The 27099-nt window shown below is 46.1% G+C and overlaps 5 protein-coding genes across 14 annotated transcripts in view; 3 read left to right on the top strand and 2 right to left on the bottom strand.

Moving 5' to 3' along the window:
* C22H1orf174 (chromosome 22 C1orf174 homolog) overlaps nucleotides 1–1794 on the top strand; it is a 3488-nt gene extending 1694 nt beyond the window's left edge. Inside the window, exon 3 of the mRNA XM_031613568.2 lies at nucleotides 83–1794. Within this exon, the coding sequence (XP_031469428.2) occupies nucleotides 83–190 (108 nt within the window). The 3' untranslated portion in view covers nucleotides 191–1794. The remainder of the gene's footprint in view (nucleotides 1–82) is intronic.
* Nucleotides 1–5537, bottom strand: part of DFFB (DNA fragmentation factor subunit beta) — a 14487-nt gene extending 8950 nt beyond the window's left edge. Inside the window, exons 1-7 of one of the 3 annotated variants that reach the window (XM_031613567.2) lie at nucleotides 5364–5537; nucleotides 5115–5241; nucleotides 4843–5031; nucleotides 4167–4246; nucleotides 3853–4026; nucleotides 3525–3625; nucleotides 2892–3204 (exon numbers count right to left, since the gene is read on the bottom strand). In XM_031613567.2, the coding sequence (XP_031469427.2) occupies nucleotides 2988–3204; nucleotides 3525–3625; nucleotides 3853–4026; nucleotides 4167–4246; nucleotides 4843–5031; nucleotides 5115–5241; nucleotides 5364–5537 (1062 nt within the window). In that variant the 3' untranslated portion in view covers nucleotides 2892–2987. Of the gene's footprint in view, nucleotides 1–2891; nucleotides 3205–3524; nucleotides 3626–3852; nucleotides 4027–4166; nucleotides 4247–4842; nucleotides 5032–5114; nucleotides 5242–5363 lie in introns of those variants that run through there. The other 2 variants (XM_090122824.1, XM_090122823.1) reach the window with 2 other exon arrangements.
* CEP104 (centrosomal protein 104) lies at nucleotides 5509–18589 on the top strand. 5 transcript variants are annotated; one of them, XM_090122819.1, is made up of 23 exons: nucleotides 5509–5605; nucleotides 6365–6491; nucleotides 7035–7208; nucleotides 7540–7678; nucleotides 8172–8237; nucleotides 8571–8647; nucleotides 8800–8968; nucleotides 9186–9344; nucleotides 9733–10062; nucleotides 10787–10990; nucleotides 11530–11697; nucleotides 11940–12113; nucleotides 12959–13135; nucleotides 13214–13420; nucleotides 13519–13635; nucleotides 14007–14043; nucleotides 14186–14258; nucleotides 14641–14749; nucleotides 15043–15181; nucleotides 15636–15703; nucleotides 16104–16194; nucleotides 17047–17199; nucleotides 18225–18589. In XM_090122819.1, the coding sequence occupies exons 2-22, from the start codon at nucleotides 6379–6381 to the stop codon at nucleotides 17181–17183; spliced, it is 2928 nt and encodes a 975-aa protein (XP_089978945.1). In that variant the 5' UTR covers nucleotides 5509–5605; nucleotides 6365–6378; the 3' UTR covers nucleotides 17184–17199; nucleotides 18225–18589. The 5 variants fall into 5 exon arrangements, with proteins under 5 accessions (XP_089978945.1, XP_031469418.2, XP_031469420.2 ...); XM_031613558.2 differs by having other exon boundaries at nucleotides 18194–18589; XM_031613560.2 differs by lacking the exon at nucleotides 18225–18589 and having other exon boundaries at nucleotides 9733–9987; nucleotides 17047–17191.
* Nucleotides 17233–27099, bottom strand: CCDC27 (coiled-coil domain containing 27). Of its 4 annotated transcripts, XM_090122821.1 has the most exons (9): nucleotides 26851–27093; nucleotides 26630–26769; nucleotides 26167–26325; nucleotides 25837–26035; nucleotides 25198–25328; nucleotides 24975–25052; nucleotides 24382–24594; nucleotides 24142–24246; nucleotides 23766–24030 (listed from the first exon to the last, which is right to left on the bottom strand). In XM_090122821.1, exons 1-9 carry the CDS (start codon nucleotides 27065–27067, stop codon nucleotides 23908–23910), a joined length of 1365 nt encoding a protein of 454 aa, XP_089978947.1. In that variant the 5' UTR covers nucleotides 27068–27093; the 3' UTR covers nucleotides 23766–23907. The 4 variants fall into 4 exon arrangements, with proteins under 4 accessions (XP_089978946.1, XP_031469425.2, XP_089978948.1 ...); XM_090122820.1 differs by lacking the exons at nucleotides 23766–24030; nucleotides 24142–24246 and adding an exon at nucleotides 17233–18360 and having other exon boundaries at nucleotides 26851–27099; XM_031613565.2 differs by lacking the exons at nucleotides 23766–24030; nucleotides 24142–24246 and adding an exon at nucleotides 17233–18360 and having other exon boundaries at nucleotides 26630–26766; nucleotides 26851–27099.
* Nucleotides 18681–24273, top strand: LRRC47 (leucine rich repeat containing 47). Its single transcript, XM_031613562.2, has 7 exons — nucleotides 18681–19331; nucleotides 19405–19839; nucleotides 20376–20492; nucleotides 20602–20717; nucleotides 21466–21568; nucleotides 21946–22035; nucleotides 22252–24273. Exons 1-7 carry the CDS (start codon nucleotides 18696–18698, stop codon nucleotides 22483–22485), a joined length of 1731 nt encoding a protein of 576 aa, XP_031469422.2. The 5' UTR covers nucleotides 18681–18695; the 3' UTR covers nucleotides 22486–24273.

Raw genomic sequence — 27099 nt, 5'->3', positions numbered from 1 at the left:
AGAGTGGGGAAGAATGGGAACTGCTGGAGATGTGGGAGGTCTGCCATTTGCAGCAACTTCACTTCATGATTTCTTCTTTTAGGACCAGCTAGCAGCTGTACTCCCGAGCACAGCAATGAGCAGGAGGGAATACAGAAGGCTGCATTTCATTGCCAAGGAAGACGAGGAGGAGGACGAGGATGCTCTCTAGCAGCAAACTGTAAAAGAGAGGAAACTTTGTTTTCAGTTTTCTTTGTCTTTCTACCACTGTAATGGTGGCTGGCTGTATCACTAGCATGATGTCAGTGTTTGCATTTTCTTAGAGAACGGGTAGAGTCGTCTTCTACAGAGTTGTCAGATACAGGATTCCCTACTCTTTTTCTGGGGCAGTGTTTGACTGAATTCTCAGAGAACTGGACATAAATTGTAATTTATTATTAATCACTAGTACTTAGAAGAAAGCATGGAAAATATCAGCTCCTAATGTTACAAGACTGAACTCATATTTACAGCAAACACTTGGCCTATTCTCACTTATTTTTGAAAAATTATCATCTTAGGACAGTTCTTTTATTTCTGTGATGTCTGCCATTACAGCATCTTGCTAGTAATGCAGCCACTTGACTGGCCCACTTTAAAGAGGGACACCAGCCTCTGTTGTGCAAGTTGTTTTGCATTGTTTACCTTTAAAATGCAGTTCTGCTGGCAAAACTCAATGCACATATGTGACTATGAATTCAATGCTTTTTATCTCCAGACATTAAGTAGTTCTTATTGCTCCTCTGTTCTCTGAACAACCATGTGAAGCTCACAGCTTCCGTCTTCCACATCAGCTGTAAGCACTGCCCTTTTAACAGCTCTGTAATGCAAGATTGTTCAGTATTTTCAACTGACTTCCAAAGGTTACGAACAGAAATGTTGTAAACAAACACATTGGCAGTGATAAAGGCAGAACAGAATCTCTCAGTAGGACTTTACTGGTAGACAAACAAGTACTGATGGCCAAGTAGATATGGGTCAGTCCTTCAAATCTGTTATTTCTGGCCTGCATTTTTAGAAGATGATGAGCAACCTCACATGATTCCAGGAATTGCTAACTCATCCAGTGTTCATGATAATACTTTGAAAGTGTGATTCTGCAAGAAGCTCTCAGATATTTATTATTGTAAAAATAAAGAAACTATTTCTAAAAAGACTGAGAAAATATGATCAGCAGATGGTTTAACTCAATATTAATTTCTACAGCTACAGTATGTTGAACATTCAAAAATCTGAAGCCAAACAAATCGTATATGCATGACATGTTAATTTATTCAAATTCCCACTCCAGTTGATGTATTGTTTCTGTCAGTGCTAGTTCTTGGCTCCTTTTTACTCTTAAGTCTGTAACATTGAAAAAAAATCTTCATATTTTAGCATACTCGTGGTTTTCATCACAACTCCATCTAAAAGCAGTTCTCCCAGCTTTCCTTAAATGCCATATTAGCTAATTTTTTTTTCCTATGCAGTATCTTCACACACACACGCTCGGTGCAGAATGGTGTTCGTAAGAAATGTGCTACGCTGACAGCACAATGCTTGTCAGAATCTTTACTGCACTCCTTTCCCCAGTACCAAAACACCAGAATGTGCATTTTCACCTTTGTTACTGTTGATGTATATTCAGTAAGATGATCAGGATGGCTCAATCCAATGGTGCTGGAACTCCTTACTAAAAATGCACCTGCCTCTTTTTCATGTTGAAATGTTTGGGAAAGGAATTGAATTGTTGCTTTAATTAGCACTGTCTGTAGCAAAGCTCCTGCATTTCCAAGTCCTAGCAAGTCAGGACTCACACAGCAATACCATCTTAATAATAATCCTGTCTGAACGGGATGAATTTATCTGATAAGAAAGAAAACCAGTGATAGGAAGAAAATGGAAAAAAAAATCCAAAACCAACAACCAAAGTAAACACCCAGAAGTTTCCTTTGAGATAAATGATGTTAATGTCTGGTACATATCCACTACTTAATTGATAAGCATCTTTTCCTGGGCTAAGTCTTTCTAGTCTGCAGTGGTCGTGCTGTATTATACCTTACTGTTGACTACTCATGCATCTCTACCTCCACATACACACACAGAAAGATGGCAGTGATTTTACTTTTATTTTTTGATTTAAAAAATACTCATCCCTGAGAGTTCAGTTGCTATCAGCTGATATTTAGAAAAAAAAAATGTAAAAAATGATCTATTTGTATTTTGTTACCTGAGAGGTAGTGCTTTACAGAAGCAGTATTCTGCAGACAAACATGATTACTGTATAATAAGACTCTATGTGTTGCCTCAAGAAAGCTCAATTAGAGAGGCAAAGAGTGAAAGGTGAAGGAAATCAGTGGGAAAGATGACAGCACAATGGTGGTAAAAGCAGAGATGCACCACAGCCCTGCTTACTCCTAGAAGACCTGCATCTATGTAGCAGTAGATTGAATGGTCACAGATGAGTGCAGATATTTTCGTAGAGAAAAGCCAGCAGCTCTGCCACTGAATTATTTGGACTATCTGGGGTACGGTGCCCGTCTTCCTGGTGCAGGCACAGAATAATTATCCTAAAGTATTCTCTGGCTTAACATTGAGAGCAGTATCAATCTACTTTGAATCATTTGTAAGAAAGTTCAGTTTCTGTACCATGCATTTTGCACCTACATTTATCACAGCAAGCAAGAAATCATAAGGTATCATCAGTGTCAGCTTCTGGCCTCTGTTTTGCACACTGCGGCTATGAGTCAGCTTATCACACTCAGCACAGTGTCATCTAAGGTGGGAGAATCAGGCACGATCTGAATGTGTGCTTTGTGAGATTGCAGTTCAATTAATGCACTGGAGGTGATAAAGGAAGAAGTCCTTGGCAGAAGAGACTTGCTAAGTAAGGTTTTGTTTAAGAAACAAGAGCTATTTAAACATGATGCCATCTTACATGATTTTGAAATGGAAAAAAACAAAACCAGAAGTTGCTTCCAAAGAGAGCACTATGAAATCTCACGGGTTTGCTTCCTTTTTCTGTAAATTTTAGTTTTGTCACAGCTGAGATTATGATTGGTTTTCTTATGGCAAGCAATATGTACAAGTTTTAGATTATTCATTGTAAACAATAGCTGATAAAAGTACTCCCAGTTGACTTCTCTTCCATCTCGTGTTTTGACAGCTTCTGCCAGTTCTGGGACAACACTACGTTTCTTTTCTATTCTGCAGAATGCAAAAGAGAAAACAATATTGCTAGCAAAATCTGTTTTCTTAACAATATGTCTCCATCTTCCTTCTAAAGCAAGGCAGAAGTTGCATTATTTTACTATAACTAGGTTTAAAGTGTTTTTATGAAGAAATCAATTTAGCAAATCCCCTTTGCTTCAGAAGTACACAATGCCTGGAAAGAGGTCTGAAGGTTTCTGCCAGAGACAGGTAAAGAAGAGAGGATATCTTTCATAAAGGACAGTGTGGTGAGCAGGGTAAATTCCCATACAAACAAAATCTGAACAGGTGAATTTGGATTAATGCTTCATACATACATGTGATCGAGATTCCAGGTGCTGAAGAGGATTCTGCTCTCCCTGTTAGTATAGGGGTTGATAGAATGCTTACATGGGCAGTCATCTCTGTCAAAAGGGCCCTGTAAAACAAGGTGGCTGCAATGAAAGGCACGCTGCTCATCATCCCAGCTCAGTCCCAGTCCTGAACTGATGCAGCTTCCTCTCACCACAACCAGACACAGGTGATAACACTGCCAAAACTCAGTTCTTCTCTGTGCAAGCACTGAAGTCACCATCTCCTTCCTCTAACGTTGTCACTGCTGCTTCTTAGAACCGAGACTCTGCTTTGGGGCAGGGCTGAACCTACCTGACAAGAGAACCATCCCTCCTTTGTGCACAGGCGCATCGCTGCCTCCTCCTCTGTCCTGTCAAAGTAGCTGCCATTATATTTCACAGATTTCAGTTTATCCGACATCAGGTCGAGTATCCTTTTATATGCATCTCTCGCTGTAGGATGAACATTTGAAATAAAATTACTAACCTAAAGAAAAAAAAAAAAGAAGTACAGTCATTCCTTGGCATCTGGAGCAGCTTATGTCTCTTCTACAAGTGCTGTGCTGGACTACAAAAGTACTTATACATACATGTGTGTGTGTGCTTAACATGTAGTCACACTTTTACCTCTTTCATGTAGCTTCGTATTCTGCTTTCACAGCTGTACCGCATATAACTTGATTTGTTCTTAAAACGAGATTCTAGACCTAAAGAGAACCAGATTAATTTAGTACAGTGCTTCTAGTTCTGTGCATCTGCTTACATGTGTACTTATGCCTTCATTTCACAAACTCGGTAAACAGGCTTTTTTCTTTCACTGGTTCAAGGCTAGCCTCAGGGCTTAACAGAACCACGCAGCCCATCTACTTTGAGAGCAGGGCTGTGTCAGCTGTGACACGCAGGCTGTTGTTCATCACTGGTGAGAACGCACAGCTAATGGTGATGACTGTGTAGAAAAGCAGTGTTTTGTAGCTGCGAATTTGCTCTATCGAATAGCATTATTGTGTTCTTTGTATGTGGAACACTGTGCCCGGTTCTGGGCTCCTCTGTTCAAGGCTGACTGGGAAGTCTGGGACGCCCAGCAGAGGGCTGCAGAGACGCGGGGTCTGGAGCATCAGGGAAATGCTGAGAACCACGGGGCTGCTCAGCCCGGGGAAGAGAAGACCAAGAGCGGATCTGAGCAATGCTTATCGATATCAGAAGGGCAGGGCAGGAGGGCAGGGCAAGGCTCTTATCAGCACAAAGGACATCGGGCGCCAGCCGGCGCTCTCGGATCTGCACAGGAGCACGAGGAATCGCGTACCCTCGAACCACTTCCCGTCCTCGTCCCGGCGCTCGGCCGCGCTGTCCCCGCTCAGGTTGTGGATCAGGTCCGCCAGCAGCCTCTGCCTGCGGGGCGCCCGCTCGTCCTCCAGCAGCCTCCGAGCGGCCTCCAGCACCGCGTCCGTCCGGCAGCACAGTGCGGCCAGGAACCGCTGCAGGTCCCCGCAGCCTGCGGGCGGATCGCCCTTTAGCAGCCGGCACACGGATCGCCCTTCAGCAGCCCGCAGCTCCCCCTCCGCGCCCCGCACTCACAGCCCGGCCAGCTCTCCCCGGGCCGCAGCAGCACCAGCTCCGTCTGCGGCGGCAGCGTGCGGAAGAACGCCTCGCTCAGCTCCGTCCCGTCCTCGTAGAGGCACAGCCGGCTGCCTGCCAACGGGAGCTGCCCGGGCGGTCACACGGGACCGGGTCACACGGGACCGGGTCACACGGGACCGGGTCACACGGGACCGGGTCACACGGGACCGGGACCGAAACCCGCGACCCCTGACCCCCGATCCGCACCTGCAGCAGCCGGCAGCCCTTCCGCAGCAGCCCACGCAGGCTCCCCGCCGCCGCCCCGAACTTCTGCGCGTTGCCGGGCCGGCGGAGGCGGAACGGCCTGAGCGGAGCCGCCATCGCTGCGCCCGCCGCTCCCCCGCCTGCCGCTGTGCGCACGCGCGCCGCTGCGGCCCGCATTGGGCGCTGCGCATGCGTGGCGGCGCTCGCGCCGTTGCTACGGTGACGAGCGATGGAGCCGCGCTGAGGTGAGTGCGGTGCGGTGCGGGCCCGGATCGATCCTTTCTGCTTCCCCCCGGCCGCGGAGCTCCCCTCGAAGGGCCGTGCCAAGCCGGCCCGGCGTTCAGGGCCCCTACGTGGCGGCTCGGGCCGTAGAACGGCTCGGTAAAGGCCGTTTTCCCGAGCTGGCGTCGCTGAGGCCTGCGGGGCGCTGCCCTCCCTGCTGAGGGAAGGGCGGGAAGAGATTCCTCACAGCTCCGTCCTGCGGTGTGTGTGTGTCTGTCCGTGTCTGTCTGTCTGTCTGGGGACCTGCACGGCTGTGAAATGCTGCCCGGTGATTCCTGCCTGCATCGATTCTGTTCTCTTGTTGTTATTATTCCCTCCCAAACGCTCGGGGTGGGGTGTCACATTGCTCTGAAGGTCCTGCATCTGGACGGATGGAGCAAGGAGAAGCTTCTGGGCTCATCACGGTTTGAGTTTTGTCTTGGATCGTTAGATTTAGCCCTCCAGTACTTGGAAGGAGCCCACAAGAGCTCTGCTTTTTACAGTCTGATGGCTTAACTTGCTGTAGAAGTTAACCAAGCCCTCGCTTCACCAAATCCTGCTAAAACGCTCAGCGTAAGAATGGCTCAGCTTATGGAGCTGGCATTAAATAAATTCAGATTTGCAGTCATCAGCTGCTGGCTTAACGGACCACAGTACGGAATTCTTGGACTGTGGTGTTTCAGTGTTGTTTTATTGCCTTCCTAAGGATTAGCTTAAGTTTGAAATGTGGTTGTTTTGAACAGCTCACCTCTGCAGGATGCCTCACAAGATTGGCTTTGTAGTCGTTAGCTCATCGGGACACGAAGATGGCTTCAGTGCAAAGGAGCTGATGGTCCACGCACCAACAGTGAATGGATGGCGGTCACCGAGGTACTGCAAGGGAGAGGAACGTGTTTAATCCTGCAGCACTGAGTGTACATTGAGTGGGAGATGCAGCATACGTGTTCAGACTAGTTTAATGCATGCTAGACCAAATTGGTTATAAAACCAAAGCATCTAAATTACTTTAACCCTGTGGAATCCTTATTCTGCAGGGAAAAAAAGCCTTGGTTACACCAAAAGGTCATCTTAGAGTTTGCAGCTGGGTGACTTGGTATTAAAACTACAGTCTTCACAATACATCTTCTGGATGTATGTAGTTGTCTTAGTTTCAGCTTAGGATCAGTCCTTTTCCTTCATAGAGACTGATATGCTGCTATGTTAAACCACAACAGCAGTGCACTTTAACAGACACACGCATTAAAGTGCATTTTCACACACATTAAAGTGAAAAATGTTTCTACTCTTTGTTTTTGCAATATTTGTAATGATGGCAAACTATAATAACTTTGGAAAGTTTCATGATTAAATGTTATTCAAGTTGGAAGTGAAGTGATCTTTAAAAAGATGGCTCAACATTGTGCACATTTTCAGACTCTGTCAGTATCCACAAGAAATCATTCTGCAGTTGGTGGAGAGATGTCGAATACGAAAACTGCAGCTGCTTGCTCACCAGTACATGATATCAAGCAAAATTGAGTTCTTCATCAGTGAAAGCTTGCCTGAATACTTTGCTCCTTATCAGTCAGAGAGGTTTCACAGACTAGGGTGAGTCTGACAGCTCTGAATTGTTGTATTACCTTAATCAAGGCCTCAGAAGGAAATAAAAAGCAATCTGGGGAAACTGGGGCTGATCCAGCCATGTTGAAATCAATGGGTTAAAATCAATCACTCTTAAAGCAGCGGGGCCTGACTGAGCATGTGAGGTTTATTTGGTTTCTACAAGAGTCATGATGCAGGTGAACACTTTTGTAAATGACAGCATGCTGTTTGGTTTATGAGTGAGTTTTAAATCTGATCAAAATGCTTAGTTGAGGAGTCAAAACACAGCTGTGTGTTTGTGTGTTTCCTCTGCTTACTGCTACATTTTCCTTCTCAGTTATGTCCCTCTCTCAGACAATGAGAAGACAGGTTTCAAAGCTCGAGAGTTAAAATCTGTGTATATGGATGCAGTTGGCCAGTACCTGAAGCTGATTTTCCATAAAAATTATGTCAATAAATACAACTTGTACAGTCAGGTAAGTTGAGTTGTGCTGCTTACTTTGTAAGTTAGGTGAAGTTTCGGTAGCATGAAGTGGGCATAGAAATCTGCTCCCTGAATGTGTAGAAACTGAAATGCTGATGAATGCTCCTGAGTTTATTTTTATTCATGACCAAATGCATGCAACTTATGCAGAGCAAATGAGTTAAGTGCGCGTTCCATCACTGCCTTTTGTTTTGAGTTTTAGCCTGCATAGCAGGCTCTGTGCAGAAGACAAGGTGAGTTTGTAGACAATATTAAAATTGTACATTTTCCTACATTTAAGTAAAAGCAAGGAACAGATAGGAGAGAGATGAGGTGGAGTAAATCACTACTTGATTTTTCAGATGGTAAAGATTTGGAGGAAATATCAGCACAAAGTGTCAAGCAACTGATTGGGTGTGTGTATTTAAGCATGCTGTTTCAATTTGTGTAAGATAAGAACAAAATAACGACCTTGTGCTTTCACTTTTTGTTTAAATCTCTCCCAGGTTGCCCTGGTAGCTATAAATATTATTGGAGATCCAGCAGACTACGGTAATGACAGCAACAAACATGTAAGTGCAAAGCATCCCTGTGTCTTTACTGTTGCTGCACATATTCAGTTGCAGGGTTCTTGAGATGATGAATGCATCTTCTGGTAATTTCATTCGTCAGCAGAGGTGCTGTATATTGATTTTGATCTAACTTTGAAGTAAGGAGGATCTCAAAAATTGAGCCTAATTTGTGAATGCGAAAATTAGAACAATCAATTGGAACATTTGCATATGCACTCTTAAAATTCTCACATTTTAGTATGACCCAAAACAATTATAATAAGTCAGAATTTCTATCTTGAACATATATGTTGTTGATGAATGTGCATTAAGATCTCTTTTTTCCCCACAAAGCCTTCCAGAGAGAAGCTGATAGACCACTACTTAGGAAGTAAATCAGATGATCCTGCCTTAGATGGAACATACCTAGGGTAAAGATATTCTTTTGCATATACCCTGCCAAAACATCTTCTTGGTCTCAATTAGTTCTCAGTCTCTATATTCTGTTACTTCTCTGCTTGTGAAAAGAAAACAAATACCCACAATCTGAATGTTATTGATTTATCTTTTCCTGTATCTTCAGGAAGTCTGACTCCATCTCACCTCTGGATGATTTGGCTTTTGACATGTACCAGGATCCAGAAGTTGCTCAGATAATACGCAGACTGGATGAGAAGAAGCACGAAGCTGTCCATCACGAGCGCTACGACCACGCCAAGAAACTCAAACAAGCAATAGCAGACTTACAGAAGGTATTGTTAAAAGGCTGCTCATCTCTGAAGCCAAGAGGTACTCCAGTGATCCATCAAGGATTGCTAGCATTAATGTGGAAGTGTAACAACTCCCAGAATGTTGTAAAAACAGTAATTTTAAAGTCAGATGACTTGAGTTAATAATCTGTTTGCAAATGATGTGTATGTGTATTTATAATAATGTGATCCCAAGTTAAGTAGTTAAAATGTTTTCCAGGTAGGGGAACGACTGGGACGGTATGAAGTGGAGAAACGCTACGCTGTAGAGAAAGAGGATTATGATCTTGCTAAGAAGAAAAAGCAACAAATGGATGCGTACCGCCTGAAAGTGTATCAGCAGCTGCAGCTCCACAACCTTCTGGATGCAGAGCTGATAGTGGGTGCAGTTGTTCCTGGTTTGGGAGGTGCTGTCACATGAGTTTTGTAAATAGAAAGGGCTGGGCAACCCAAATAAATGCAGGGAATGAGTTGTTACCCAGAGAGGCTTTTTCTTTGGATTGTGCGTTTTCCCAACCAAAGACTCGAACTTTATTGATTTTACATTATTGACATTATTGAACATGATTAATTCTCTGTAAATTACATTAGAATTTAAAGCAAGTAGCATTTAGATTCCTAAATGTTTTGCATTATTCCAGAACTGCACACACAGATTTATAAGGTTCTGATATTCATTTGAAAGAGGCAGAATATTATTTACTGTCACAGCTGTAAATGTAATAACTGATTTTAGTACAATGTTAGCCTTTCTTTCAAAATCTCAGACTCGAAAGCCACCTGACCTGCCTGTGGAGCCTGTGGTTTATGATGACAGCCTTCAGCACACAAAGGCTACAAATTCACCTTCTTATGAGAACACAGAACTGCAGAGTTCACAGGGAGAGGTGTGGAAAGCAGAGTCTTTGCTGGAAGAGAAGCCAGCAGAACCCAATTCTCCTGAGCCTGTTTTTCTCCATCAGTCTACTCCTCCCACTCTGTCTCATCCCACAACCTCCAGGGAAGTGTTTGCCCAAGAAGAAGTAAGTAATGTGCCTCTGTTGCCAGAGAAATCTCCACAGCAAGAAATCTTGCATTCAGCCTTCCAAAACAACAAGGTCTGTCGTGGTTATTCTCATTGCTTGTACAGTATTTGAAACTGTTTGCTGAATATTACTGATTTAATAATTGGTATTGGCCTTTCACTTTGCTGAATTTCTTGGAAAGCTATTAAAAATGTTCACTCAGATTGAACTTAAAAAAAAAAAAAAGACAATATCTGACTTACAGACGGATGAACAGAAAATAGACATTAAGTGACTGGAGGAATCACAGCTGCTTTGGTAGCAGGATAGGCAGCTGAAGTCTGCTTAGTAGTGGCTTAATAAATCTTGGAGATCATGTTGTAGGTAAGCAGCAAGCAAATTTTTGTGACTGCAAGGAAAGTAGCAGAGTCTTGGCAAATCTCATGAAGTCACAGTCACAGACTTGCTGTGACTTTTGTAGCAGTAATATTCTCTTAATAGTATGACGACATAAAATAATTTAACAAATAGAGCTTATGAGTTGCTGGCTGCCTACCAACAGGTGATTTCTGTAACTGTGCACTTCCACAAAAGGCTTGGTGCGTATTTGAAGGTATATAAGAGATAAGTACTACTTAGAAGCATTCATTCTGTTTATTCGTGATATCTTTATGGAAACTTCAGTATCTGTACTTAATTGTAAAGCAGTACTGCTTTGAAGGGAAAAGTGAATTGAATTGAGGCAAATCCAATTAATGATGAAACAACTTCACATCTAAGTTATTCCTGGAATAGCAGATTTTATCTTCCCTGTTAGGTTGAATTTTTACCTTATGATGAGAGACCTCTTCCAGCCATCCATAAACACTCTGAAGAAACAATTAGATACCTTGAGCCAGAGAAGACTGAGGGAGACATCAGTAATTCTCCCAGAAGTGGCCTTACTGGGGAACCAGAACCACTGAGTGAGAAGGCACTGAGAGAGGCCAGCCCTGCTATTGAAGTTTTTGGAGAAGCCTTGGTAAAGAACAACAAAATAAACACATGGATTACTGGGATCTGTTTTGAGTTTATTTGGTGTTCGCTCAGTCAGCGATATGGTTTGTTTTTTTTTAAAACTGATATGGTTTTTACACATTCAAAGATCTGAAATAAAAAAAAAAGGACTGTGGATATGTGAATGCCCAGGTTTGGCACTGGTGTGGCACTGAAGCTTTTAGGATTGATTACTTGATAATCTGTTAATTGTTTATTGCCTAGTAGTCTGCTTTGGGGTGAATGCCCTACCAGAGTACCTGTCACTGTAAAGGGGCTTTTGTAGAGAGAGAAACCATTACTGTGTCTCAGGTGGTTCCTGGAACATGATCTATTAATCCATTTTACCAGGCATTTCTCAAAAAATATGAGCAGAAACACCTCTTGTAGTAAAAGCCTGGTTCCTTTGGAAAAGGCCTGGGGGTTTGATACTTAAGTTCATGTGTTCTTTTCAGATTGTTTCTGTATATAGATATTGAAACATCACTACTGACCTTTTAAAAGATGATCTTGTTTTGTGTTCAGGTCTCTGGAGCATATTCCAAAAGTTGGTCATATCGAGAAGATGCATTACTGGCTGTGTATAAGAAGCTGATGGAAATGGCAGTAAGCACTCCAAAGGAGGATTTAAAGAACATGCTGAGGGCTGCTATTTTTCTTGTAAGAAGAGCCATAAAAGACATCGTATCTTCAGTAAGTAGTGATGTGTGTGATAAGAAAATGTCTCCAGTCTGCAATTTGCTCCATGTGTTACGTTTGCTCTGTCCCAGTGAAATCAGCAAGGCTTCACTCAGTGTTGGGATTACTCAGTGTTGGGATTACTCAGCAGCAAGTCTCAAAGTAGGGCAGAAGAATTTTAAATATCATTTTAAAAATACTGTGATTGTGCTTCTTCTCTATGGTATTTTTTTCACCATTTCTTTCTTTTTATTTAGGTTTTTCAAGCTTCCCTGAAACTTTTAAAAATGCTCATTACACAATATGTACCAAAACATAAACTGGGAAAGCTAGAAACTTCTCACTGTGTGGAAAAAACACTTCCAGGTTTGCTTTCTAGAACAGGAGACTCTTCATCCCGCCTTCGCATCATGGCTGCTAAATTCATTCAGGTCAGAGCTTTTCTTTGCACTGCAGTTTGGTTAGCATTAAAAATGTCACAGAGGTGACCAGGTCTGCACTGACCTGGCTGGGTGTCAGTGCAGAGCTTGCTGCTGTGAGGGGAGACAGTGGTAGGAGCAGGTGAGTGTCAGTATATAATTGAAGTATAGCTTGTAAAAGTCAACTTAACAAAAGCATACAAAAGCCTGTTTAAAAGACAAAGTCCATTCCATGTTAAATGTTGGCAAAGCACAGTAGGGAAGATCTGCTGGGGGATTGCAGCGCTGTTTTCCGATAGGGTTTAGAAGAGTAATTCTGTGTGAAAGTGTGTTAATCCAGTTCCAGGAGAGGGGTAGCTGGAGCTCTGGCTCTGGGTTATTTATCTGTGATTGCATCCATACAGAGAAGGAAAATGAATTCTTTTCACTGGAGGATGTAACTGAAACTTCAAGGTGTGAAATGCTCTGATGTGTCACTAGAACCCCCAGAAATGACTGATTGCTTTGTTACTACTGCTTGACTTATTTACAATAGCTTTGTAACTGAATGTTTCAATGCCGGTGAGGAAATGGTCACAAACACATTGTAGAGGAGCCCTGGCCTCAAGAGAAGAAAACTGTTTTTCTATCACCAGCACGAGATGCTACACTGCCCCAGGAAGCAGTTCCCTAGGGAAGGTGCCAGCTAGAAATAACTTATCCCTGCTGAAATAGCAAACAAGCAGCTGTGTTTCAGTGAAGTTCTTTCTTCATTTTACTGAACTCATTTTAAGCCACATAGATTAACTCTGCTTGGCAAAGGCAGCTCATTTCCCTCAAGTAACATTCCTACACACACACTGACTGTATATTTACAGGAAATGGCACTGTGGAGCGAAGTGAAACCTCTTCAGATTGTTCCAGTTCATTTGATTCAACCCTTAAAACCGAATTCCCCAACACATCTGGCCATGAGTCGAGTGGAATTAGTTGAGTGCCTCTTGAAAGAGATGGGAACTGAAAACTCAGGGTTTACCATCAGCAATGCCATGAAGGTGGGAGTCGGAGCGTACAGCACTTGGAGTTCCTTTCTGTTGCTGTTGGATTTGTGTTTAGTTCTGTTTTCTTTTCAGTTTGCAACGGGAGCTTTGGAGCACAGAGTTTATGAAGTTCGTGATGTAGCACTGAGAATTATCTTTGATATGTACAGGAAACACAAAGCTGCCATACTGGAATATCTCCCTCCAGATGATGCAAGCATTCGCAAGACTGTTCTCTATAAAACACTCTTTGATGGATTTACTAAAATAGATGGTAAACTTTCTGACACTGAAATGAGGGTAAGTAAGAAGGCTGCTGGTATTTTGTGTTTTGCAGATTCTCCTCTGTGACAGATGGTTCAAAAACTTTCATAATTGGAAGAGTATTTTCTTCACAGGCACAAAAAAAGGCAGCAACAGAAGAAGCAGAGAGACAGAAGAAGGCAGAAATAAAAGTTCTGCAAGGTCAGCTGGCAGCTCTAAAGGAGATACAAGCAGAAGTTCAAGCTGGAAAGGTTGGGGTGTTTTGTTTTTGATCTAAATATATATATATTTTTAAACATTTTCCTCAAGTGTGCCATGCTCAGATAGTTTGCAGGGAGACAAGTAATGTCAGTTGTAAGAGGGATGGGGGATGTGGAAGAGGGAGGGAGAGCCTCCTCTCAGTCTGATTTTCATCCTGAGTTTTACATCTGGGGAATTGTTTTTTGTAACGAAATAAGAAATTGGAATCCTTCCCATTTTAGAACCTGATGGTATTGTAAAGTGTTGGCTCTGCTTCTAAGCCTTTAATTCCAGAGAAAAATCAAATTCTGTTCTTTTTCTGCCCAGTTAGTATCACAGTCACAAAAGACATTTCTGACTTAAAAAATTGTTTGTTCCATAGGAAAAAGAGCCTGATTTCCAGAAGACAAAAGATCAAGGTAAGTAATTTCAGGTAGTATTAGGAGTTGAGATGCCCTTGAAACACTGCAGATGCTCAATGTGTTAGATTGTATTCATCTTGTATTAGGTCTGTTGCTTTTGTTATCTGGAGAAGGATTATTTCCATTTTCTTTTATACAGGTTACAGAAGCCCACAGCCTGCAGTATCAGAGATTCCAGATGATCATTCCTCTGTTGCAAATTACTTGGATAAGTAAGCTAGATTAATAGCTTCTAATCACCTTAAGTACTTCGTATAACCTGCTAACAACTATAATGGTATTTCTCTAGTAGATCAAAGCTTATAACTTAGGCTTTTAAACAATGAAAAAGAAAACCTTTCTAACAGATTTAGAGCAATCCTGGATGTTGATTTGTAACTACTAGGATGGCACTACTTTGAATTTGTTTTCTTAATAGCTGTTGGTGGGATAAAAAAATAAGCACAGGTCAGGACTATGCAGAGAAAATAAGGACTGTGTTTCAGAATGGTTTCTAATAGTGGGGATCATCTGTTCCCATATATAGTGTTACTGATATTATGGGTTTTGGTTGTTTGATTGATTGCTTTGTTCTCTGGGTGTCTTTTTCCCCAGTTTATGCATTTTTTGTGGTGAAAGGAATGAATCCTTCACAGAGGAAGGACTGGATCTCCATTACTGGAAACGCTGTCCTATGTTAACCAGATGTGAGCACTGCAAACAGGTCAGGCACAACAAGTCAGTAGCAGTTTTTATTCTGTTGTTAATGTGACAAGATATTTAATGCTACAACAGATGAATTCTGAGCACTGAGTGATTTTGGATAGCATTTTTAGAAAAAAGCAGTGGTACAAAATGTATCACCAACTGCACTCCAATTCCTTTTTTTTTTTTTTTTCATTTATCACTTTGAGAAGAGATTCTTAGCTTCCAAAAACCACCGAGAAAGCTTTGTTTTAATGCTGTTCTTGTTTACTCAGTACAGTACAAGTCTTGGGTACCTTTGTTGTGCTGCAGGTGGTAGAAATAGCAAGCCTGACAGAGCATTTGTTGACTGAGTGTGATAAGAAGGACAGCTTTGGGAAATGCCAGCGATGCAGTGAAGCCTTTCCAAAGGATGAGTTGCCCAAACATATTAAGAGCAAGACTTGCAACGGTGAGTAGTTTTAAACAGGAAGGCTGAACTTCAAAAGTCAGGTCAGTCCAGCATCCAAGTACTGCACATTTTTGTCAAGTCACACCACTTCTATTTAGGTATTGCACTACGGATTTAGAATCTTAGTCTGTTTTCAGGAGAGAACATGTCTGACAAAAATCCCTGTGTTTCCCAGTGCTTGAAATGCTTTGCTTCCATAAATGCATGTGGAGAAAATGAGCGAGGACAGAAGAGAAAGCTTGTGTCACATCCTTGCAGTTTGAGGCCCAGACACTGTGATGGTAGCTACCCATGGGATAAATGATCATAAAGGATCAGACTTCTTTCAGAGCAGTGAATGATGATAAGCTAGGGGCTGCTTTAATCCTAGTGCAGTCTTCTGTGAGTTGTTATGCAGATCCTCCTTGTATGTTTAAATTCACCCGTCTGTGCTGTACTTGTATTATCCTTTCAGCTGCCAAACCAGAAAATGTGGCAAACCATTGCCCATTGTGCCATGACAACTTTTCTCCTGGAGAGGAGGTAAGGCTGCTTAGCAGATTAGTCTGATTTTGTTCCATCACGAGGATTGAGTTTTTGTCCTCCTAAAACACTGCTTTACATGCAAAGATTTAAGAACTTACCAGGGTTATTGCCAGGCTCTGTAATGGCTCTCTCATTTTCAGGGGACTTGAAATAATTGGGGAACGTGTATTTTTTTTGTTACTTGTGCCCACATTCCTCTTTTGAGAAACATCTGATTTGAAGGTGCTGTCATGCTGTCTAGTGCTAGCAGTCCGCACTCTTTAGTGGCACTGAATGCTTCAGCTGTTACTGTATCCCTTTCTCCTGTGTTTAAGATTCTGTGTGTGCACAGACTGAGTAGACAGAAGGGTGGCTAACCTTGCTGGTTTCTTAATATCACTTCTTTATAACTGGTTAGGCCTGGAAGTCACACCTCATGGGCACGGATGGCTGTGCAATGAATCTACGAAGGTTATCCACCATAAATAAAACTATTCCAATGCAGCCTGGTAAGACTTCTTTGTAATGATTGTTCTTTTTTGCTGTGTTGCCACTGCTTAAGGAAAGTATTTCAGCCTTGAGAGCAAGATGGCTGCTTACATTTTCAACATGCTCTTTGCATTTGGGTAACCTAAGTCATATTTTGGTAACAGTAATTTCAATAACAGTAATTTGAAGGTCAATTGCCAGGGGAAACTGACACGTCTGATAATTGGATCATTTCAGCCTTCGTCTACTTAATAGTATGGTCATGAATAGAGCAATCAGCAGTGATAGCAATGAGTTACAGTTCTGGAAAGCTCCTGACCACCAGTGCAGTGAATTGAGAGCCTGTTTTGGCTGTGAATGTCCAATCAGAGGACGCTGGTCTAATCCTAAGTACAAAACGAATTGAGTAGTTTGTGCTGGGTGCTGCTTTTCCTTTCCCAGTGGAACCAAGGAGCTGGGCAGAGCTTATGGCTGTGCAAGTTCAACATCAGCAGAGAGAAAATGATGCTCATCTCAGATTTTTTAAAGTTGTCTTTGCTTATCTGGCACAAGTAAAATCCCCTTACATCATGAATGCAGAAGTTAAGCAAACAAGCTATTTTCACTGCTTGCAGCACCAAAACTATTCTCCTCCACTGCCTTTTTTTCCCTTCAAGCTTTTTTTTTCAGTGCTGTTTCATCCCCTCCATGCTCAGATTGTTGCCAGAGTTAAACTGCTGTGTCTGAGTTTTGCTTTGCTCATAGCTGTTTTTCAGGGCTATGCCGAGCTCCTGGGCAGAGCCCTTAAATGCTCTCTTTCAGCTGCTGTAAGCGAATGCAGTTCAACTCAGGGCTCCGACGAGCAAGTAATGACCCATGGCATCTCTTCACAGGCAAAACAGGAGGCCACTATTTGAAGAAACCCAGTCCTTCAAGAACCAAAGTTCGACCTCCCTCCATAGGAAGCAAGATCCCAACGCCAAGAGGAGGCCCGAATAAAAGCTCAGGCAAAACATACTCAAAGCAATGACAGGACAAGTGCTGTGGTTTGTATTTTTTATTTATTAATTGGGCATGTCGTTATTAATGGCCATTTAAAAATTCTGACCAACTTAGATCTTTTCCATATGGATAGCTGAGGCTGTGTGTAGGTGTGGAGCAGAACAGTCAGGGCACTGCTCCATGGCTGCCATGGCAGCTCTGTGCAGCACTGTGGTTTTCTGATTAAAAAGGAGCAAATCCTCTATTGCAGCCGCCCACCTCGTTTCCCCATCGTGCACAAGGAAGGTTGTGATTGCTTCCTCGTCACAAAAACAGCCCAAACCAAACCCTGAGGAGTACAGGGTTCATATGGAGGGATGCTGTGCTTACTGCCATGGTGAGCACAGCCCTGTGGGCTGCTCAGGGGCTCCACGGTGGTGGAGGTGAGCGATGGTATGAGCGGGCATTTGGTGTAAGGTGGAATGAAAAATGTATGTGCATGTGAGAGGGAACGTGTATCAGAGTACACAAAATGTGTAACTGAAGAGCTGTATGGCCCTGTACAGCTGAACTCCTGAACCATTCAATTGGTGAAATGCCAATTCCATAAGGCAGAATTCTTCCTTACCTGTTTGTGTAATGAAAAAAAAGAGCGAGGGGATGCAGTGCAGCTGAAGAAAGCTAAGAGGGCTTTTTGTTTTCCCTTTTGCAAATCCTAGAGTGTTAACAGCATTAATACTCAGCTTAGCTGCTCTGTCAGGGCGTGTGCACAAGGAGCACCCAGACCTGAGGGATATTTCACTGGCCACAAACTGTGCGTGGCCTTCAGTGCTGAAGCCTGGCTGTGATTTGTGCTGTCAGGGAGCGAATGTGTGGTGCTGCTTTGTGCACAGCACTGATTTTATAACACAGCTTGCGTGCAGCCTGCCTACAAATGTGTGGATTTCACAGGTAGATCAGCACAGTTACATTTTGAAAGTCTTTATATGAATTTTAACTCTTCCAAATATATCAATACTATATATATATATATTCATAACGTTTGTATGTTTAATATAGATGTATGCTTCCTTCCACTGGGGAGCTGCAGGTTCCTGTGTTAGAGCCTCGCTCCGTACGCACGCAGAGCAGCAGCTGGCTGTGCTCGGAGCTGAGCGGGGCCGTGCCATCCATGGGCTGCGGGCAGAGCGTGGTTCCTTTTGGAGGTGAGGCGTGAGCCCTGCATCCTGCAAAGGAAAAGAGAAAGAGCCGTTTGTGCGCTCTGGATTGGCCAACGCCGCACACGGTGAAAGCAGCTCTGCGTCGCTCCCGGAGCGCGGCTTCTAAACACGGGCAGAACGTAATTAAGACAGCTAATGAGCTATATGCGGGCAGCGGGATCTGTGCTTCTATTTTATAACGCGACCCAACCTTTTGAGATACGCTTTTGACACTCAATAAAAGATTTGAGCTAACGAGGAGCCGTTCCGCGTCCGCCCGGCCGCTCGCTGCCACCGCGCTGCCGGAGCGCGGCGCTGCGCGGGGAGGAGCGGAGCGCGGAGGAGGAGCGGAGCGCGGCGCGATGGCGGCGGCGTGGCCGGAGCTGGAGGCGGCGGCGCGGGAGCGGCGGAGGGAGCTGGCGCTGCAGGGCGCGGCGGTGGCCGAGCGGGTGGCGGCGGGCGGCGGGCGGCTGCCGGCCGAGCTGCTGGCGCTGCCGCTGCTGCAGTCGCTGGAGCTGAGCGGCTGCGCGGCGCTGAAGGAGCTCGGCCCGGGGCTGGCGGCCGCGCTGCCCGCCCTGCACACGCTGGTGCTGAGCGGCAACGCGTTGGGCCCCGCCGGGCTGGGCGCGGGGCTGGGCGGGCCGCTGCCGGCCCTCCGCCTGCTCGACCTGTCCGGGAACGGGCTGGAGGCGCTGCCCGCCGCGCTGGGCGGCGCGGGGCCGTCGGAGGAGGGGGGCGAAGCCGCGGCCTTCCCGCAGCTGCGCAGCCTCAACCTGAGCGGGAACCGCCTGCGGGAGCTCGGCCCGGGGCTGGCGAGCGCCGCGCCGCAGCTGCGGGAGCTGCTGCTGTCCGGGAATCGGCTCCGCGCGCTGCCCGGGGCGCTGCTGCCGCCCGCCGACGCCGCGCCGGCGCCGTTCCCGCTGCTCAGCCGGCTGGAGGCGGCCGACAACGAAGTGGAGGAGCTGAGCCCGGACATCGCCGCGCTGCCCGCGCTGAAGGTGAGCGAGCGCGGCCCCGACCCCGCGCCGCCGCGGCCCCGCGCCGCCGTGACCGCCCCGCTCGGTCCCGCAGAGTCTGGACGTGGCCAACAACCGGCTGAGCGCGCTGCCCGCCGCCTTGGCCGATTGTCCCCGCCTGAAGGACGCCAACCTGCGCGGAAACCCGCTGCGGGACCGCCGCCTCGAGAAGATGGTGAACGGCTGCCAGACCCGGGCCGTGCTGGAGTACCTGCGGTCCAAGGGCCGCGCCGAGGGCGGCCGCGAGGAGACCCGCAGGAGAAAACGGGAGAAACAGCAGAAAAAGGACGGCGGGGACGGCGAGCGCGACGAGGCGGAGGCGGTCGGGAAGCTGCTGCTGAAGGTCCTGCACGTGGGCGACAACCCGGCGCCGATGGTGGTCAGGGCGAGTCCGGGCGTCAGGGACGTGCGGCCCTACATCGTGTGCTGTGTGCTCAGAGGGGTGCGGCTGCGGCCGGCGAACGCCGTGCGGAGGTTCCTGAGCGCCCAGGTAGGCGGTGGGCGGCGCTGCCGGGCGGCTCGGGGCTCCCCGTGGCTGCCGCGTCCCCGTCCCGCGGTGCCGGAGGCTTTTCCCCGCCCCGCGCTGCTCGTCTCCCGGCTCCGATGCGGCCCCTGCGCTGCGCATCGCTGCCCTCGTGCTTCTGTGGTGGAATTTTCCTCCACCTGGAGGTGGAGAGCAGAGCTGCGTGCGATGCTGAGGGGCAGACAGGGCTGTCCCAGGCCGTGGCTGTGAAGGAGTGGTCGGGCTGTGGGATGGGCTGCGCGGGGAGGTGGTGGAGGTGCCGACCTGGAGGTGCTGAAGGAACGCTTAGATGTTGTATTGAGGGACGCGGTTTAGTGAGGGCTGTCGGCCACAGGTTGGACTGGATGATCTTGGAGGTCTTTTCCAACCTTGGGGGCTCTGTAAGTCAGTGCAAGGATGTTCGGCCCCATTGAAATTGTAATGACTCAACCAGTTAGCACTAAATAGAGCAGAGCATCGTGCTGATGCCTTGCTGTGTTGTGACGATGCTCTTTGTGTTTTAGACCAAACTGCATGAAGATATATGTGAAAAGAGGACAGCGGCCACGATTGCCACCCACGACCTGCAGCTGGTCAAAGGGCCCCTGACGTACGGCGTGCAGCCTCCTGCTGAGCTGAAGGTGCAGCAGCGCCGACCACGCGCCTCTCCTTCACCTCCCTTTGTTTTCTGCAGCCACGAAGGAGGGAAAGGTCACTCAGAGCTGAACGGCTGTTTCTCATTTGGTGTAGATAACTCCTCTGGGCCGAAAGGAGATCAACGCCAAGGATCTCCTCCGTCAGCTGCAGGTGGAAGCGGAGGAGCAGAGGAAACAGAAGAAGCGGCAGAATGTTTCTGGGTTGCACAAGTCAGTGTTCTGTTGTTTCGTGTGCGTTTTGGCAGCTTGTTCTTGTGTAGAAAAACAGCTCTGAAGGAAACACGAGGGGTAACCTGTGGCAAATGGGGGTTGATGAGCGACTTCCATTATTTCTCCACCCATCAAGAGTAAATTCTTGTCACGTTTGTCACCCGTGAGAGTAATTTGTGTGTATGAAGTAGCAGGTAGAAAGGAACCATAGGGAGATGTAGTGTGTCGTGCAAATTCGATAAACTAAGCAGAAGAGAGGAGCTGTCAGTCTGCGTGTAGAACAGATGAGCTGTGTTCTGTTTGCTGCTCAGTAGAGGCCGCCAGCCGTATCCATCAGGCACGCAGCTTGGAGGAGTTGGCCAAGGGCATAATGGAGAGCTGCACATTGCCATAGTAAGTGAGAGGGCAAATAACACAAATAAATCGTCTGGAAGAATCAGACAATGGGCTCTGATGCTCCTGTTGAAGCACGGGGATCTGTGACAGCAGCAGCAGCCTGTCTGTGTGCTTTGGCAGTGTGGAAATGGAGATGAGAGTTACTTGATGTTCCTGGCCATCGCTTCTTGTAGTTATTAGCTGCATCACCATGGCATCATTTAGCTGGATTTTAGTGCCCTGATGTCTGTTTTTGCTTTGTGGGAGATCAGGGACACACTGATTCCTTCCTGTCACTGTTTTTTGCTGTTGTGTCCAGCTGCTGTTTCAGTTACTTTGCGGTGTTTTGTTTCTTTTCTGCTTTTCCTGGTAGGTATCTGCAGTTATTGGATGGCAAAGATAACTACCCGTGTCTCGTGGATGCTGAAGGCGTTGTGATTTCTTTCCCACCAATAACCAATAGTGAGAAAACAAAGGTACTGTGTGCCAGTGGGAGTTTGTTCATCAGAATTCATGTATTCAACTCCAGATTCAGAACTACGTGCATTCTGTGATGCTTGTCACTGTGTTCCAAACCATACATCTCCAAAGCCTTACTCCCCTCTGTTGGACTGATTCAGAGGAATCTCAGAGCTCCATTTCTGCCTCTATAACTTTGTACAGCTCTTGCAAGCTGCTCCAGGGGCACCAGGCTGCCCTCGCTGGGAACAGCTTTATGGATTGGCAAAGCTCTTTGCCTCTGCTTGAATTGAATGAAAGCCTTTCATTGCATTTTTGCATTGAAGTGTTGCCACGTAACTATGGGTGAGGATGCTGGAATTCATGGCTTGCTTTACCTGTGACATTCCTACAGATCAGAAAAACCACCCGTGATCTGTTCCTGGAAGTGACCAGCGATACGAGTTTGCAGATATGCAAAGATGTCATGGATGCTCTCATTTTGGTGAGTAACTCAGTAACAACCCTCTCTGCTCCTCAGCAAAATGTTGCATTGCTCACATGTATGGGAGAAGATTGCAAAAGCTGTGGCTTTTGTGGGGAAGGAGTTGCTTTGTGGTAGCAAAGGAATTTCCCTTTTCCTCCCTCTCCTGTTCTTAGTGTACCTCAAAAGATTTTTATATTATATTGTGAGTTTTCTGTATTTTGCCGTATTTAACAGAAAATAGCAGAACTGAACAGATTCACCATGGAGAATAAGGAGGAAGGCTCGGGCTCTGATGATGAATCAGATGCTCTTTGTGGACCAGTGAATGTGAACCCCAACCAGAACACGCAGCAGCCGCTGGTGGTGGAGCAGGTTCGAGTGGTGGACATGGATGGAAACTTGAAAGTACTTTATCCTTCAAAAACTGACCTGGCCACAGTGTCCTCCCTGCTGACAGTGATACGCTGACTGCTATCAAAGATAAGAAAATTACTCTGTTCTATTTTTCTTTTTTCCATATTCAAGAATGCAACCTGTACGCAGTGAGGGTGTTTTAAAGAAGAGATGCAGTGCACCCTGCCTGGCTATGTAGAGCATCTAAAGTTTGATCAAGTCCTGGCAAGGAGGATTGCATTCTCTCTCAGCCTTAGAGAAAGTCAGCAGCATTCTGACTAGCTGGAGGCAACAGCATCTGCCAGTGCAAACCTAAAAGCAGGGAAGGTATTCAAAGTCAGAATCCACCAGCTTGGAAGAGAATCATGATGATATTTTAGTTGATAAAACAAATGCAGTTGTATTTCTCTGCAAGGTTACTCCTCCTTCCTGGTGCTTCAGCTGGATTATCATCTTCATAGCTGAACTGGGAAATCCAGTAGGTGACAGCACTGATGCTGTTATGTGCTGTGTGCCAGTGCTGATGCAGCAGTGCTTACAGCATCTCATTTTGCATAGTTTTATATCTGGGGTAACCATAAAACTGAAAATTCTGTGTATTTTAAATATTTTAAACCTTAATGCTGCCAGAATCTGGGCAGTGAGTTTTGCAGTAATGGTTTTTTTTTTTCCTGTGTTCACATGTTTAGCACAGCTTTCATTTTTAAGTGAAGTCAGTAGAACTGACTGCAGGAGTTTGCATTTCCCAGTGCATTTTAGAGCCACACTCCATCCTTGTGGAAGCACCAGTTGTGAATTTACTGTGTACCCATTGAGTTAACTGCTGCTCAAGCACTGAATTTGTTCTTGCTCGTGAAATTGAGCCCCATTCAGAGGGCTGCTGCTATGTCAGCACTGCCCCCCAGCTTCCCAGAATGTAAACCTTCTGTCTGAGGTGATCCCACTCCTGCACCCCAGTGTGGTGAGTGTTGGGGACACCGTTCAAAGTGCAGATAGTTGGACTGGTTCAGCTTTCTGCAGTCTGGGTGATACTTGCAGCCTGGCTGTTGTCTGAATGCAAACCTCTCCATCCATAAGCTGGGGTGATCCATGGACTGAATTACAGAGTTCTGTGTGATCTCTGCAGATACCACATCAAATACAGCCACATACCTGCGTACTGAATGGAAAAATAAAATGGTTCTTGCAGTTGTATGTCACTGTCACTTGTTCTGGCATTGCTGAATTTCCCAATCGTGTAACTGTGCCAAATTGGCAAAGTGGAAACTTAACTTTTTCTGGATCCTTGTGTCTGAGCAGACCTGATTCCCTGTGAAATAGAGTCATTCTGCAGAGCAGCAATTAGAAAACAACTGAATTACTGCAGAACTTTATTTGAGTAAGTTTCACTTGCTACTAAATCACCACCTGAAAACAAAGGAATGGGAGGTGGGAAGTGGTGATGTGGTGGGAGTTGACTGCTCAGGCCATTCTGCAGGAGATGCTGCACTGCAGGATTCACCTCCTTCCCTTTGAAATGCTTGGTGATGAAGTAAACATGTCAATGTTGGTGAGAGATGGAACCTTGATACCTTTTTGTTTCAGCATCTGATGGAACTCTATGCGCTCGTTAATGATTTTCTGAAAGGCAGAGATGTGCAAAGGGATAGAAAGGCATCAGATGGACAGCAGGTCTGTACAGTGCTTTCTCAGCAGTTCCCCGCAGGCTTTCAATTCCAGAGAGCTGCATACCTGCATTGCCTCCAACACCTCCTCGTCACTGAGTTCTGCCTGGGGAGCTTTGATGCCTGCTGTACTGAATGTAGCCTGAATTATTTTGCTTCGAAATCTTTCAAACTTTTGATAAAAGAGGAAAGAAGTGGATGTGTTGAGCCTTCATGTGTGATTCTTTGGCATTCATATGGACTTGACTAGGTTGGAACATCTCTTAACAGAGAGGTGGAAGTCTGAAAGTGAAGAGGCATGCATTACCTTGCTGGTGACACGCTCAAGTGCCACTCTGGTTTGTAGCTCTGTGTGCTGCAGCATTTCAGTTTGGCTCTGCAACTTCTCTTGGGCATGTTGCTGCTTCTGGATGTGGTACCGATTGGTCAGAGCCTCTGCCTGTAGCTGCCACGTTGTACCCTGTAAACCACTGATCAGCTCCATCTGCTCACGCAGTTTGGATTCTTGCTCCGTAACAACCTGAGGAGATGCATAAAGCAAGCCATTACAGTGAGGAAGAGAGTGAGCAGACCTGGCCACATCTTCCCAGTATCTGATTCAAATGGTTCTTGTATTTCTTGAGCAGTCTACAGACTTAGATTTGTCTGTTCTGGTAGCCATTGTTACTTAAGGTTTTCTCCAGCACTGCATTGAGTACCTGAGTAGTTAAAAGCAGCAAGCTTGCTATCATAAAAAAAGCAATTGAATGGTAAAATAAACTCAAGAAGTCAGGTTTTCAAAATAATTTCACTGATGTATTTTCAGTGGGGTAAATTTACTCCCCCAGGCCTAAAACAAGCTCAATAAAATGGCTGATGATAGTTTTCCATAAAGGCAAGTGGGCTTTGAACCAAATTCACCTGTTGAAGACTGTAGTTCTCCTTCTCCATTGCTGCCATCATTTCTTCGTGTTTCCGTTCTTCTCTCAGACTGCCAAACTTAAGGGAAAATATTTTACACATCAGTTTTGCAGTTCAGAGATGGACCTCCTGTCTCATTAGGAAGAGAATTGTTTCAGAAAGGCTGAATTCCCTGCTTCCAGCTCTCTCTGCAGTGATGGCCACCCTGTGCTCATGGTGGTACCTTGGCAGACATGGCTTGCAGCTGATTTTCTCGCCCTCTGATCTCCTTCTGGAGCCTTTCATTTTCAGATTTGGTCCTCCGAAGCTGGGATTCTTGGATCTCCAGTTGTCTTTGCAAGGAACACGTGGCACCTGTAAGGTTGGAGTGCTCGTGTAAGCAAACAACCCATGCAAAAGACTTCATGAGCTTTTTTTCAGGGAAGCAAAAGCAGAGCTGTTGCTCTGCTCATCCATGTGTGGGCTGTGGGTTAATGTACAGGCATGATAACACTGGTTAATAATGTATTTCACAGTGCTTTGCTGTGATATATATTAAGTAAATGCACTATGAGGTAGGTGCTGTTCTGAGGACTAATAGAGCCAGTAACTCAAGCACAGGGTTGCCAGAGTGGTGGGACACCATGGAGTGCTCCAGAGTAAGAGTCAGGCCTTGCTGCAAGATTTTCTCATGCCCTTCTAAGGCAAGAAGGAAGGTGGTTTCAAAACACGTGGTGTTTCTGACTCACTCCATAAGGAGAAGTTTTTGCCCTTGTGTGGACCTAACCCAGACTTTTTTTCTAGGTAAAATAAACAGTCTCAAGAAGATGAACTTGGACTCTGGTACAATTATCTGCTGTGAGGAAGCCTTCTCCCCTGGTACCTGTGGCCATGTTGTAGTCATCCTCTGCTTTTTGTAGTTCTGCACAGAGTTCTTTGTGGGCTTTCTGGAACGCAGTGAGCTGAGCCATCAGGGCCTGCTTCTCTGCTTCTGCCTGCTCTAGAATGGCTCCCAGGGCACTGGCTTCATTGAGAACGTCAGTGGCATCTTCACTTGAGCTCCTTTGTTTTGTTTCTGTGTGCTATAAAGACAGATAAGGACTTAAGTTCTACTAAAGCCTTATGTGGAGAGTGTTCAGAACTGGGGTCTGTATTTATTGTAAATCACAGCTTGGCACTGCACAGCTTCAGTGTGTAGAACTAAAATCTTTACCTCCTCTGTGTCTGCACTGTCCTTGAGCAACTTCAGCTGTTTCTTCAGCCTTTCCACTTCCCTCAGGAGATTAGCAATCACAACATCTTTCTGTGCACACTCTGCCTGGTACTTTGCAAGACGATCGATCTCAGCTACCAGCGTTGAGAGACACTCTTCCTAGGGAATAAAGAAGTGCCGTTATGAATGTGGTAGAGGGGATGGAAGGGATGGATGAGGAACCACGGAGCAGATTAACTACTGTATGTCAGTGCCTGTCCCTTATGCATACAGTGCGTGCTATCGGGCCACTTCTGCAGTCCCTGCTCCAACGAACTCCTCGGCTCTGATTCGTTTCCATATGCCCAAAATGGAGCGGCACTATTTGGATCGGCCAGCAGATGGTAGAGCATGAATAACGACTGCAGCGTTCCGCTTAGGCGTTCTGCCGGCTGGGGCAGGCGGTACGGCCGGTTTTCCTCACCTTTTCATTAATGGTACGGATGTACCACGGGACGTTATCTGAATGCCTTTCGTACGGTTCCCCCGCGGGTTGCTGCTGCCCCGGCGGCTCTTTCTTCCCGTCCCGCTCCCCGGCAGGCCCGTGGCCGGACCGGAGGTCTGCTGGGCAGAGAAGCGGGCAGTGATGCGGTTCGCTGTCAGCGCCCCCCCCTCTCGGCCTCCCGTCCGGCCCTCCCGCCTCACCCGGCGGGCCCGGCGACGTCGCCCTGTCGCAGGTGCCGGGACAGCTGGCGCGCAGCGGGGCGGGGATGCGCAGCTCATCGTGCCGCGGTTCGGGCGCTAAGCCCAGCGGGCCGGACGGCTCCGAGCCCGGCGGCAAACAGGAGGACGAGCGCGGCCCCTGAGCCTCGCACGGCGCCCGGGGCTGGCGGCAGGGCTCGGGCTGCCCGCGGGAGCCCATCGGGGCCGCGCCCGGCGGCGGCGTTGCGTTGC

The sequence above is a fragment of the Phasianus colchicus genome, chromosome 22, assembly GCF_987193195.1.
Source record: "Phasianus colchicus chromosome 22, bPhaCol1.hap1.1, whole genome shotgun sequence".
In the NCBI taxonomy this organism is placed as follows: Eukaryota; Metazoa; Chordata; class Aves; order Galliformes; family Phasianidae; genus Phasianus; species Phasianus colchicus.
The sequence above is the reverse complement of the archived record's forward strand: the minus strand, read 5'-3'. Positions and strand labels throughout refer to the sequence as shown.

What these genes read in the sequence shown, in the direction of transcription:
- CEP104 (XM_090122819.1), top strand. Translation starts at nt 6,379, where the DNA reads ATGCCTCACAAGATTGGCTTTGTAGTCGTTAGCTCATCGGGACACGAA. An exon ending in CCATCAGCAATGCCATGAAG is followed by an intron (nt 13,136 to 13,213) that starts GTGGGAGTCGGA and finishes TTTTCTTTTCAG; the next exon opens with TTTGCAACGGGAGCTTTGGA. An exon ending in GATGTGAGCACTGCAAACAG is followed by an intron (nt 14,750 to 15,042) that starts GTCAGGCACAAC and finishes GTTGTGCTGCAG; the next exon opens with GTGGTAGAAATAGCAAGCCT.
- LRRC47 (XM_031613562.2), top strand. Translation starts at nt 18,696, where the DNA reads ATGGCGGCGGCGTGGCCGGAGCTGGAGGCGGCGGCGCGGGAGCGGCGG. An exon ending in CCGCGCTGCCCGCGCTGAAG is followed by an intron (nt 19,332 to 19,404) that starts GTGAGCGAGCGC and finishes TCGGTCCCGCAG; the next exon opens with AGTCTGGACGTGGCCAACAA. An exon ending in AATGTTTCTGGGTTGCACAA is followed by an intron (nt 20,718 to 21,465) that starts GTCAGTGTTCTG and finishes TTTTCCTGGTAG; the next exon opens with GTATCTGCAGTTATTGGATG.
- CCDC27 (XM_090122820.1), bottom strand. Translation starts at nt 27,067, where the DNA reads ATGGGCTCCCGCGGGCAGCCCGAGCCCTGCCGCCAGCCCCGGGCGCCG. An exon ending in TGACTACAACATGGCCACAG is followed by an intron (nt 25,329 to 25,836) that starts GTACCAGGGGAG and finishes CCAACCTTACAG; the next exon opens with GTGCCACGTGTTCCTTGCAA. An exon ending in TTGAGCGTGTCACCAGCAAG is followed by an intron (nt 18,361 to 24,381) that starts GTAATGCATGCC and finishes TTTCCTTTGCAG; the next exon opens with GATGCAGGGCTCACGCCTCA.